This window comes from Rhodnius prolixus, unplaced genomic scaffold, assembly GCF_049639745.1.
Source record: "Rhodnius prolixus isolate KJV_2025 unplaced genomic scaffold, Rpr scaffold_6, whole genome shotgun sequence".
Lineage (NCBI taxonomy): Eukaryota > Metazoa > Arthropoda > Insecta > Hemiptera > Reduviidae > Rhodnius > Rhodnius prolixus.
In genome coordinates, this window is record NW_027411634.1 from 8,998,762 (window position 1) to 9,011,733 (window position 12,972).

General features: G+C 32.7%; 1 protein-coding gene across 25 annotated transcripts in view; it reads right to left on the reverse strand.

The window, feature by feature from the left end:
- The window catches only part of Sb (serine proteinase stubble), a 136,259-nt gene that overhangs the window by 58,958 nt on the left and 64,329 nt on the right, over positions 1–12,972 (reverse strand). For 8 of the 25 annotated variants that reach the window (XM_074142213.1, XM_074142209.1, XM_074142206.1 and 5 more), the window contains 2 exons: positions 11,608–11,710; positions 5,888–5,982 (listed from right to left, as the gene is read on the reverse strand). In XM_074142213.1, the coding sequence (XP_073998314.1) occupies positions 5,888–5,974 (87 nt within the window). In that variant the 5' untranslated portion in view covers positions 5,975–5,982; positions 11,608–11,710. Of the gene's footprint in view, positions 1–433; positions 576–5,887; positions 5,983–11,607; positions 11,711–12,972 lie in introns of all 25 variants that reach the window. The other 17 variants (XM_074142223.1, XM_074142222.1, XM_074142221.1 and 14 more) reach the window with 5 other exon arrangements.

Consider the following 12,972-nt stretch of genomic DNA (forward strand, 5'->3'; position numbering starts at 1 on the left):
CAAATTATGCGACTAACTTCTTACTAGTTAGACTGTCAAAATTATTAGCTATCAGCCATGTCATTCGATTAAACATGAATACACTAATATTTTTTTGTTTTTATATTTTTCCGACTGCTCGACGTTTCACCTCACAATTTTATTATAATAATTTTCGTGTCTTCCAAAAATGTAGGTCAATAAGTTTCGAAACGTCGAGAAGCCCAAAATATTATGAGTTGTATCCAAAATTTACCGATAGGAACAATTTTTTTGGGAGTTATTCAACTTAATTCTCTTACTTATTGATTAAATTTACACAAAAATTTAGGATATCTTAAACATTGCGTCCATCAACTTAATTACAACATTATCAAAAATAAATGAATATTCTCTTTCGACTGTTAACTGAAGAGCATCCTAAACTGTAACCTTAATCAATACAATTGCTAACCATAATTTCTTGTTTTTATAAACATGAATTTCCTCTGTTTTTCATGGAAAATAAGTTTCTTCGAGACAAGAGCATGATGACGTACTTTTGTGAACACAATCCCTTCCGTCCGATGATCTCTATTCAATTTTCCACAGAATCACTGCAAAGAGATTAAATGAATTTAGTAGGTGAATAAAAGAAAAAAAAAAGAAGAGAGATTACAGCTTGTTTAAAGAGAAAATAATTGCAATCAAACTTCTAAAAAGAACGTGAAATGTCTAGACGTCTGAAGGATACACAAAGTTGAAAAGCAAAATGCGGTTAGAAAGAACTAACGCTGTCGATCTAGTGGATTAAGCTTAGCCTTCCAAACTGAACTCAAATATTCAAAAAAGCTAATAATAGAAAACTATGCTTATTCTATGTAGTTAGATTTCTGATTAGATAATTTTTATTGATTCCTAGTATTATACTGTTTAATTAGAATCATACAAGTTAGAATAACAGATTTTATAGAAGCAGCAGTTTAGTGGAAATCTAAACTAACTCCTATAATCTTCAGAAAACCAGCCATACCTCTGTAATCTATCATCTACCATTATCAATGCAGTTGTAATTTCCATTTAAGAAGGCAACAAAAAAAACTTAAACCTCAACCTTAAGCGATTCCGTCGAAATAATTTCGACCGCTAATTTTTTTTCTTTATCATTTTGCAAAACTCAAACTAAATTACATTAAGTTTAAGCGCCTTGGGATTTTTTCCTTAATGATGCCTGTATTTATATACGGACACACAAACAAAACATTTTTTAAAAACCACTTTTCGGACCCAGGGTACCTTAAAATAGATACTTCCAATAAAATACAAAATCTACAAAAATTTGATATGATCACAGAGAGAAACATTTTAATGCAAATATTTGCAAAACAAAGGGTGCTGCCCAAATAGATCGGGTTGCTAGACACACAGCGTACCAATCAGTCAATCAAGATATTTAGACAAAGTGGAAGAAAAAGAAAGAAGTCAACACCAATACTACACCATTGAGAGATCCTCAATTCGTCAGGCAAAAAAAAAAAAAAAAAAAACGACGATCGTTCCTAACACTAATACAATATGTCAACAAAATAGAATAAAATAAAATAAACCAAACCAGCAACAGAAACATCCAAATCAGAATAATAACATATCATAATCATACAATACCAACAAAACAGTTAATGGAGAATGCAAAAGCCTAACTCTACCAACAGTTTAACGAATTGAAACAATGGATTTTTACTGCAATAACGAAATATTTGACAATTTTCTCAATAACTATAAAACAACATGATAAAAAAACAAAAAAGAACTGAATCAAAAGAACTTTAAAAAAAATAGGAGAGCGCGACAAGTCGTGTGCAAAGATCAACCGTGCGAAACAACTATCTAGAGCTGATGAGTGTGTTATGTGGCTGCCATCGTGAAAATGTGAACGCCCTCTAGCTGGCGACTTTAGAAAAAATGTAACTTTTTTATTTAATATATATTTATGTAATCTAAACTTTAGATTCTAAACAAACTAAGTAGGTAGAGAGTGATTGCACTCTAACAAATGACAACAGAACTAATTATTTTAACTGGAATGAACAGGGCAACATGCTACTAGTTCCCTGGTATTATAAAATAATTATCTACCTAAATAACTTCTTGAGGCAAAGTTTATAGGCCAATTTTCTCAAAAAAATGCTCTCAAGGTTGTTTTATCTTTATTTAGATATAGGGAAGTCCAGCACATTTTGTGACAGGCGAAAAGCTTGTGAAGGTGACAACTGACTTTCGGGAAAACCTCATGCTTTCAAGATGCAACCAAGGGCTTAAATCCAGGCTTACTAGGCTAATCAAATAGGACTTTAGTTGTTGCTGTAATTATAGGCACCACAATGAACACAATCAGCAAACTTTCAATTTTGCATAAAAAACAAACATTTTCAAGCAAAAATATCAATCTGATAAATGCTTATTTTTAAATGAGCTTTATTTTAATTGAGTTACAACTGTTAATTTCTACTTCTTCTTCATATTTAATTTAAATAATTTAATATGAATTTCGGTGAGAAGGAAGCAAGAAGAAATCAATTTCAGGTTTATCAAAGGGTCACAAAATAACTTTCAGATAGGGATAAAAGAAGTCATTTATATTCTTATGAATATTGGATCCTGGTAGTCTCCAATAATAATAACGTTATCGGAGAGTTGGGCAGGGTAAATGGACTCACCAGAAGGGTGGGTGTACCTTGGACATCGTATTTGGTAGATAGAAGATGATCGCACAAGTTTTGGTTATCTATTCAAAGAGGTATTCTTCTGTTGTAGAACGAGAAAAAACGGGCAGTTCCCCGTTATAATTTTATTATTATTATTCTTCTTTTTTTAGTTTGTCTACTTCTTAATACCACAAAAAATGTTTCTCTATTTGATGGCATTCCAAAATATATAGCAGATCTCTAGGTAAAAAAAAAAAAGATGCAAGCTAAAAAAAAAAATAAAAATAGATAACACAATGGTTATCCAAACTGAATTCAGAGCAAAATGGATAACGAGTATTGAAGGCGGGATGTAAAAACGAGAATGCATATAGGGAAAGAGGTACTAGGTAAGAAAACGATACAGACCCAAAAGATTGAGAATATTGGAATAGAAAAAATGCTGACTAAATCAGATGAGGTTACCGGTTGGAAAATTGTAATCTTAGTAGTTTTTGTGGTTTGTGGAGTATGTGTATGAGAGGACTAGAAAAAAAAGAAAGAAGGTTTTTCCATTTACAGAGGGTGAGTCCCACCGCGGTAAGTGGGTTAAAGGAGAGGATCAGGAGGAGAAAGAGAAAGAGAGGGTGGAAGAAAAGTCTGAAGATGGAAGAAACTAGTATGTTCGAATATTGCAATACAAAGTCAGTATATGTATATTTTTTTTTCCATGTTAGCTTGAGCTAGATTTAAACTGGATATTGCAAACAATCTCAATTTATTTATATAGATTTACCTAACTTGTAAAGATTACAATCCAAATTCTACTACCAGATATTATTATATCAGGGATATTATTATATTAAACAGAAAAAAAAGGAAATTTGAAGAATCTCCATAGTATGAGCCATTAAAGTAAGTCCTTGCGTAAAAGTACATTAAATACTTAAAATTGATTGTTTTAAAGCTTCATTAAAATTAATATATCCATTAGATTGGTGGTAATTCAAATAAAGTTGCCATTAACTAACTTAGTAAAACTGTTATAATCAATAAATTAACCTGCATGCAAAGTAGAAACATGTCTCCTACAAACCAATGAAATAACCCTTTTGTGTTTACCAGTAACCAACTTGGGCATTACTTCAGTTTTAAGTGCACCGTATTCATTAGAATGCGGAATCTGATCATGGGCCTGAAGTAAATTCTAAGTACCCACTATCAAGTTCAAACTCCCTCTTCCCGAGGAACTCCTGCAATATATATTGTACTACCTGTTGTTTGCCCTAAAGCTATTTATTTAGTCCCAGTAAATACCATCAACAATTTATTGGATTCTCAACATTAAGAGCTTCTCCGTTAGTTAAGTTTTTATTTTTATTTTGTTGGGCATTGCCTTTGGCTGCAAAATATTAACAAAATTGAATGATTCATGCTAGCTGACCAAGAAAAAAACATGTACATTTTTTGACGTTTCGATAAAAACGAGCTTACCTTACCTTAAATACATACTTCCAAACATTCGAATTTCTAATTTATCGCTTTATTGAAAATTAAAAAGTGGCATAAAAAAAATATCTCTTAACCCTAATCTCAGTAATCCTTAAAATAAACAGAACAAACACCGCAGCTTAAAAAAATAACCAAATATCAAACTTGAAATTCACAATATTTTTCTTCCCTTATCTCCCAACTTTCAACAAACATCTTTCTTCTAACCCACATTTTAAAAACTAAACTACTCTTAATTCTCAGCAGATGAAGTAAAATATTATGCAAAAATGCCAAGATGTTTCAGATCACAGTTTGTCAAAAATATCACAAATTAAAAACAACATGATGATCAAGACTCAAGCTCATCAAGAGCCGATTCTGATTTGTTCCAGCGATGTCAAGACCAAATCTAATCTCAAGTACGTTGTCACACTTGCTGAACTCACAATGTCTAACAGGCCTTCCACCAAAACATTGATCGATGTTAGTACGTGAAAACAATTTCAAGTCCAAGGTTTTGCATTTTTCAGAAAGCACTGTATGAAGTGATTCAACAAGACTTAAGTTCCCGAAGTATTTTCCACAAATTCCGAACGGCAAAGAGAATGTGCCCATTTTCTCCAGTTTTGACCCATTCAGATATGTTTTATTCCAGCAAATTTCTTAAAAGTAAAAAGTACAGCTGATTTTAAATTTTAGTTTTCCTGAAGGACTAATTGAAAGATAAAACCTAAAACTTGATACATAATTATTTATTGGCTTCATTAAATGATTTTCTCTTCATTACAATTGAATGAGAGAGTACTGTTCACCTTAGAATGTAAAAGCGCTAATGAGAAGATAATGAGTATTGAAGAAATTTGGTAAAGAAAGGTTAATGAGATTCTCTAATATGGCAAAATGAACTTTTAATATGCGGGATTTCGTTTTAACGTAAAGAGATAATGGAACACAATACAGTGAAATAAAATGCGAAAACCTACTTAGGAACTAGATAGCATGATCTTATTCTAATTAACTAAAATTACTCTTCAAATTAGGCATTATTCTGCAAAAGCAATAAAAAGCTTAACAATTAAAATATTTGGATGACTTGTTCAGTTAATTGTGAATAATTAACAATATACAACAGTTTCTTTAACGATTTATCAGTGAACCAAATAAGAAATGATTCTACGATTTCTTCAAAACAAAAAACAAAAAAATATTTTAGATCTGACGAAACTAATCAAACAAAATTCAAAGCGAATGCCAAGAATTGCTGATTACTAATGTAACTATCTCCTTCAAAGATATCACAAAACGACCATTCGATTATTGTAATCCTGTACTGTCGAAAGCATCCAACTCAGATGACCCAAAAATGGGCCTAGCGGCCTAGGGAAAGTAATTAACGTGAATAAATTGAATGGTGAGGTTTCGCAATTCAGCTACTACTTGGTAGTAAGTAGATGCGTAAAACGGTTTAAAGCATAGTTTGTACACGCGAACATCGTAACGGTAATGTCAAGTTTACAACCTTCACAATATAACCAGGCTCCGGTTTCAATAAGGAAATCAGTAATAGATAGCACAGTATCTTTAGTCTTGAGTCCCATTTTAATGCAGCGTTGGTTAGTACTCAGTGATATCTTAAGGCATACCGGGAAATTTTCGTTTTTGTGGCTAAAATAAAGCCAACCAAAATTCAAAACTAACTTAGATTAAAAAATACTCGTATAAATACTTACAATAGGTATTTAGTGATACTTACTGTGCAATCCTTTATAGGTGTTTTGGGCATGCACCGGAAAAGTAAATGTCAGTACAGCTGCTATGGCTGCCAAGGCTGATATCATCCTTCTCCCTGCAAAATAAAAACATAAACTGTATTATATGCACAAATTTTCACATTGTTAAAGTCAAAGAAAGTGAAAGGTAGTCAAAACAATTCGAGCAAAATTAAAAGAATTAAATATTAACAAAAAATATGAGCATTATCTGCAGACAATCTACAATCTACTCAATACTGTAGTATCGTTTCGAATTTTCAAACTTCGACTCCTGAAAATAAAAATCACCCGATTTGGGTACCACTAAAATCCGCTGAATACAAAAAATATATCGCGAAGATAGGTAGAAGATGTACGGCTAACATAATTTCTTCCCGATTTCGGATTGTCTAAATGTGCAAATGTGTGCGAGAAATTTTTGAACTTTGATTCAATTTTGATAGTAAGTTGATTCCAAGCTGTTACTGAACAGTAACCATAATCTCCATCTTTTGACTTTATCTATTCCTTGTTTTCGGGTTTCCCCGCGTGACTTTAATTACCTCTAGCACATGTATAACGGCTGAAGATGCAATTTTTTAATGACTCTCTTTTGAAGATACAATACTTGACACAGTGCTTTCCTAAGGAATGAATAATGGCTTTTTATTAGATCTGCAGAACTCAAGTAAGTACTTGTTTCATCTTTTTCTACGAGCTTATCACTCATTTGTTTAACAATGAAAACTGGGTCTTGGAAACTGATCTAAGTTCCATGCTTATGTGTAACTTGTCAGGCACACACCTCTCATAATTCCCAGTCATTTCTCTTTTTCAAGATTGGTAAAGTTCCAAAATTAAATAAATAGGATAAATTTAAGAAAATATTTGAGGTGAGTACAGAGCGAGGAAATGGGACATAAACACTACTTGAAATATCCGAAACTTATATTTCTTGTGACAGTGACTTTTCAAAATAGACACAATCTACAATTCAGAGGCGAACAGCTGATCCTCTAACGCATGCTCTACTTGGTTTTATTTACAGCGAAAGCAAAAAAAAGATAAAGAATTTTTTTAAATACTTTTTTACCTTCACTTAATTAAGTAGACTTGCTTTTAATTCTTATTATTCTTTACTGAAATAATGCTCAGCATAAAAGTTTAAGAATTCAGGAACTGACGAAGGAGAAATAATGTTTGAATTCCAACTTAAACAATTTTCACTTCGCTCAAGTGGAAAAATATAATGAGTCTTACTTTCATAAAGTATTTAATATTTTATTAGAAGGGAGGTTTATTATAAATTTTGTTCTAATTTTCTTTTATCTGTAGTAAATTGGTATTGCAATCTAACTTTCACGCGCATCAAGATGTTAAAATGCATCTAAAAAAAAAAGTTAGGTATTAAAATTAAAATTATCTAAATGAAAATTTGGATCAATAAAATATGGTCTCTGGATCAATATTCAGAATGGCCATTGCTTTCATAGTTCTGCAAATAAGCTAACAGGAATGATTCCAGCAAATTGGGCGGATCACTGAAAAAGACAAATATATTTCAGAAGAGATTTCGTGATAAGAGGGAGAGAGAGAGAGAGAAGTGAAATAGTATCAACGAATTGAAATGTGAACACGTCAGAAAAAAGAAGCTCCACTTTCAGTATTCGATCTACCGAATCTGAAATGAATTTTGGCGTGAATGCAAAATTTTTCCCTTTAATATATTTTCTTATTTTAGTAATATGAGTTTTCTTGGGAAATATAAGTCTCTTAAACAAAAGAAAACGCGTGCTCTATTCATGAAGCTGTGCATCTAGGATTTTATTTGATGGCCTATTTATTTCTCAATAGTCGAATAGAGTTATTTTGGAATACATATAACATATATGTTTATAAAAGGAAAACGGAAAAATCAACTTTGCCCGTCTAATTGAACATGAACAGTCTATCTACAGGTGATAAACCAATCACATATCCGTCTATAGACATTTCCTATTTTAAAAGACCGTGAAGTAGTGTAAAGAAAATGGGCGAAATAAAGTAGGACAAGTTTACTTTTGGACAGTGGAAAACTCTCTGAAATAAACACAGAGGGTTGCTTGGGCATGGTGAAGGGGTAGTTTTTCCACATACTCACTAGTGTTAGTAATCCCCTTCATCGTCTCACGTCCCTCCACTACTTCCGTTCGTCTTTTTCTTGTTCAGGCAATTCTCTACTACCCAGCACTTCACCGTCGTTCACTAGCCGGTGTACACAAGTGCCTTGTAAACAGTTCTTATCCGGCCAACGCCAGTAGATAGGTGTATGGCCTGGGATGGATGGATTCAAGTGGGGCACTAGCTTATATTATAGGAAAAGGGTTTTTCAAACCCACCCTTGAAATCAGCCGAATACACTTGAACGTAACTCACACCCACTTTTTATTACACACTACAACAAACACACTAACGCTCAGACAAGCCATCCTCCTTAACTGGCAAGGTCCATCTGATAGCCAACCTACTTCCACATCTATTTCCTTTAGCTTGAGAGCTATATACCAGCTCTCTACACTGGAGTAAGGCATTTCTACTTTGTTTCTCACCAGGATTGATGGGATAAACTTTGAACATTTACTTCTGACAGACAATGTACACTGTATTGAATTTTTATTGAATTTCCTTACTTCCTCATTGCTGTAATAAACAAAAACTCTTGACCAAAAGGTTTACTTCATTATCTTACATACATTTACTACTTTCTTTCTTGGACTTTTATTTACCAATTTATTCTCGACTAGGGTTTCCTTACAAATGCTTTAACATTTATCAAAATATTTCTTTCAACAACTGAATAGTTCGAAATCACTTTATTTATAATAGCCCTTCTAGTACAGTTCATTCAGGGCCAGTAAACAGTAAATTTAGAGAACATGTCCAACACCAAAATATAGTTTTGAACCATTACTTCAACTGGTCATAGAATGGCAACAAAATGGAAATCAGATTAGACTAAACACAGACCAAAAACAAGTTTGATTTACTGATAGCTCTAGATTAACCAGAACCAAGAGAGCGGAGCCTACCTGGACAATTTCACTCCATTCTAATTCAGACGGAAATTTTCGCCAACAAGATTTGAGATAAGAAAAATACAGGTAAAGGTCTTAAAGGAAAGGTGCTGGCTAATTTTTTAAAACCTTTTATTTATTTATACAATATTATAAGTAGTCCTGGGGATTGCCATAGTATCTGTTGCAATAAAATAAAATTCCAGCGATACATGCTGGAATCAGGATAAACGAAGATGCCGACCATCTGGCCAGAAATGAATGTAGTCTTTCAAAATCTTTGGTCCAGAACTGTCCTAGATTATAACCTTGAAAAATTATGCAATACATTCATTAGATCCTAAAAATCAAACACAGCAAGAGGATTCTGACAAAAGTAGTGCCAAACAAGAACCAGAGCCTACGTTTGAAAAGAAACGATCCAGGTAAGTTTTTTTTACTGGTCTTCTAACAGGGCATTCTAGGTTCAAGATTCATCCATATAGGGTATGGAGTACTACAGCTGGAAATTATAGGAAATCATGACATTAAGAAAACTAGGTTCAGCAAAAAGTGTAGGTTGTTCTTTACAGTACCACAAGGTTAACAAGATAAATGTTTAAAGGCAGCAGTACCTCGGAAACAGCATCCACCCAAGTTTTAATCCAAGATTTAAAAGTTGTAGGCCAATGCACGATAAACGTACTAACAACCATAAAATAAACAAAATGAAGAACTTGTAAATCCGTGTTATGCAAGAATAGGCACCCTATTACCGCCATACTTGGAAACATTCAACAAATATTAATTTTTTTAATAACACATTCTATTTAAAATTTAACACAAAGCTCAAAACTTTAAAGCATAAACGTAATAAAGCAGATATTTTTTTTAAATTGTTTATGTTCAGCAAAATGCTTAAAACGCATTTTTTTAAAAATTAATTTTCCTCAGCAACGAGAAGTTATTACTTGAAAAGGCGCTGTAAGTAATGAATAATAAGAAAGTTAAGTATGCTGCGCACTTCGTAAATATTACGTACCTGCAAATCATTATTCTGTACATAAACTTCATTCACAATTCACAACACATTAAGGAGAAATGATCATCTGACTTCCAACTAGTGATCTATCAATCTACTGGCGCCAAATTAAAAAACAATGCCTTAACAAATAAGCTTTAAATTTTTTTAACATCTTTGAACAAGAGACCCAAATACTAAATCAGTAGCTACGCCGTAGCAACCGAAATTTTGGGAGCTTCTTGGACAAATTGGCTTTTATATCAGAAAATCAATAATTAATGCCTATTTTTCAGGCGCGCTTTACGTCCAACAACCAATTAGGTGTCGTGGATGGAGGGGACTAGCAAACATACTTTACTGTAAATTTCTTTTATTAACCATTAAATAAAATCCAAGGCCTAAGACCGGGAATCGAACCCAGTATCACAAAACATATTAGCTTTACAAGTCTCGCCTCTAACCGCATGGCAAAATCAATAATTAAATCAGAATTTATAATTATTAATAACATTAACTAACAAAATAAACATATTAAGCGCTTTTAGTTAAAAGTTAAATAAAACGTAGCAGTACAGTTTGGGGCTCATGTTTAGTTATTCCACGATCCCACAGGGGAAATAAACGGCCATTTTCGAATGGGACTTAACTTTCAAGTACTCCTTAAACTAATTAAGCACGCTCAACAATAACAATAAAAACTTGAATACCGCTATACTTTTATTTGCGCCCACTTCTTTTTTTTAGACGTTTTATTTAAACCTGCAATAACCATTAGGAAAATTCTAATTTTGTAACCGCAAGAGAAAATTTAATAATAATAAAAAGTGCGAATTGGTTATAATAAAATTTTGATAAAATGACGACGAGATCAAAAGAATAAGCTCAAAGCAGAAGACACAGACTTTTTAATTGAAACATATTTTGTGAAGAAATTTTGAAGTGTAATTAAGTAAATTGGAATGCCAAGATTCTTCTTCACAATACGCTGACACGGTCTGTACTAACATATGGCTCTGAAACCCCTAGTCACAGAGAGCCAAATGATGAAGTGTCCACACTGATAAGCGAGAAAAAAAAATGTAGAGAATAAGGGCGCTTTACACTGAAGTAGGAAGATGGGGTAATTGAGGGCGCCAGAATCCTATTAAGTGTAAGGAACTGGAACGCTGCCGCAATAACCATAGAAGACTGGCGGAAGCAGTTCGAGAAGGCCAAGGCTTCAGTAATGGACTGCAGAGTCAAGTAAGAAGAAAATTTAAACAAATACCTGCGGTAATAAGCACTGTTTCAATATACCTGTTCAAGATTTCTGTTGCAAGTTACACTCACCATCAAAAATACTTATTTTCCTTGAAACAGTTTACACGCAGTCAAACAAATGAATATTGTACAATGATAGTTTAATTTCTTATTAAATAAGGTCAGATTTATGCCAAAATGGGATCTAAAGGAGGCTTCCCGTTTTCATCAAAAAATCAACCCACAGTAAACTGAACTGAACATAAATATAAAATCTATCAATCGTTCACAAAAAAAATTCGCCATTTATTTTTCACTTTCCTCAAAGGGTATTAAACGAACAAAAATATTGTGCCCTTCTACAAGTTACAAGGTTTTGTTAACTTTCAATCAAACTTGCATATTCTATTTTTATTTTCTCTTACCCTTCTTCAGTGGAAACAGCTTCCTTTATAGACAAACTTGTTCATTTACATTTTATGCTTGTATCGAACTTCTGTTTCAGCCATTCACTCATACAGATGCTATCTACAATTTGTGAAATACTTTAATTAGACAAAAATCGAGTGATTATTTGTAGTGACAGGGTACTAATTGGTGGCTATCAGTGATTTTAGAAGAATCGTGCTAAAGATAAAGACGAGCCTTCAGGCTACCTTGAAGTTACCCTAAACCACAAAATAAGACTACCTATAGAAACATAAAGCTCTTTATTTGCATTTCCTGCAATATGGAATTGGTGGACAAATTTATTTTTTCTATGTTGCAATAAGTTGAACCAGAAGCTTTCCTCTTTTATTTTTACTAATATCACTTGCTGAAAAATACTGTCTAAGCAAATGCTCCAAAAAGTTCGTTTATTCTAGATCATTATCATAAATCGCTTCGCTATTTAACAATCCAAATTTTGATATAAAAAACGTACTCGGTTTATTCGAATGTAATAATACTTATGCCCGTGATACAAGAAAAACGTTATAACTGTTACCAAGGAAATCAGAAAAAATAAATAAATAAATAGAGAAAAGATGATCATTTAATACAAAATGGATTTTTTTTTTTTTAATTCCTCAACCACTTTGTAAACACTCATGTTCCCAATTTAGGGATTGGGATTTTCGAGGGGAAAACTTTCATTTAATCTCCAAAACCTTCCACTTAAAGAATTAGGAGAAAGTAATAATGCCGTTATAGAAGATGAAGTTGAATTATTAATAAGAAGTGAAAAGGGGTGCAGTTCTAGAGGTGTATTCTGGAACAAAAGTGGTACTTAGCATAAAAGGAAGAAATATAGGTAGGTAACATAAAACCTCTGATAGGAAATTGGTTGAGAATGATATGACGTAACATCTCCTTCCAATAACGCCCAGAGAATACAGCAAATATTGGAAGTGTTAGGACTGACACTTTGTCCTGCAGTGTATACATATATATATTCTTTAGTTTTTATGTATACCCTAACTGTCACCCTTAAACCGTACCATCTTCCTACTGCGTCCTTTATTTGCATTTTAGTCAAACATATTCTTTACCCCCTTTTTTATTTAACGCGGGCGGTGAAGATCAAGTATTCCATTACACTCCTCTCAGGACATCATTCCACACTTATTGACGCCATTTTTATCTCTCATTTTTCCATTTATTTATCAATTTTTTTTTTTTTTAATGTTCATTTTGTTTGAATCATTTTAAAAAACCATTATCTCTCGGAAGGTAATCGCTAATCTAAATCTTTCATCTCAAATTATTTTTTAATAAATTGTAAGTTCTTATTTATAGGCAACTTACGC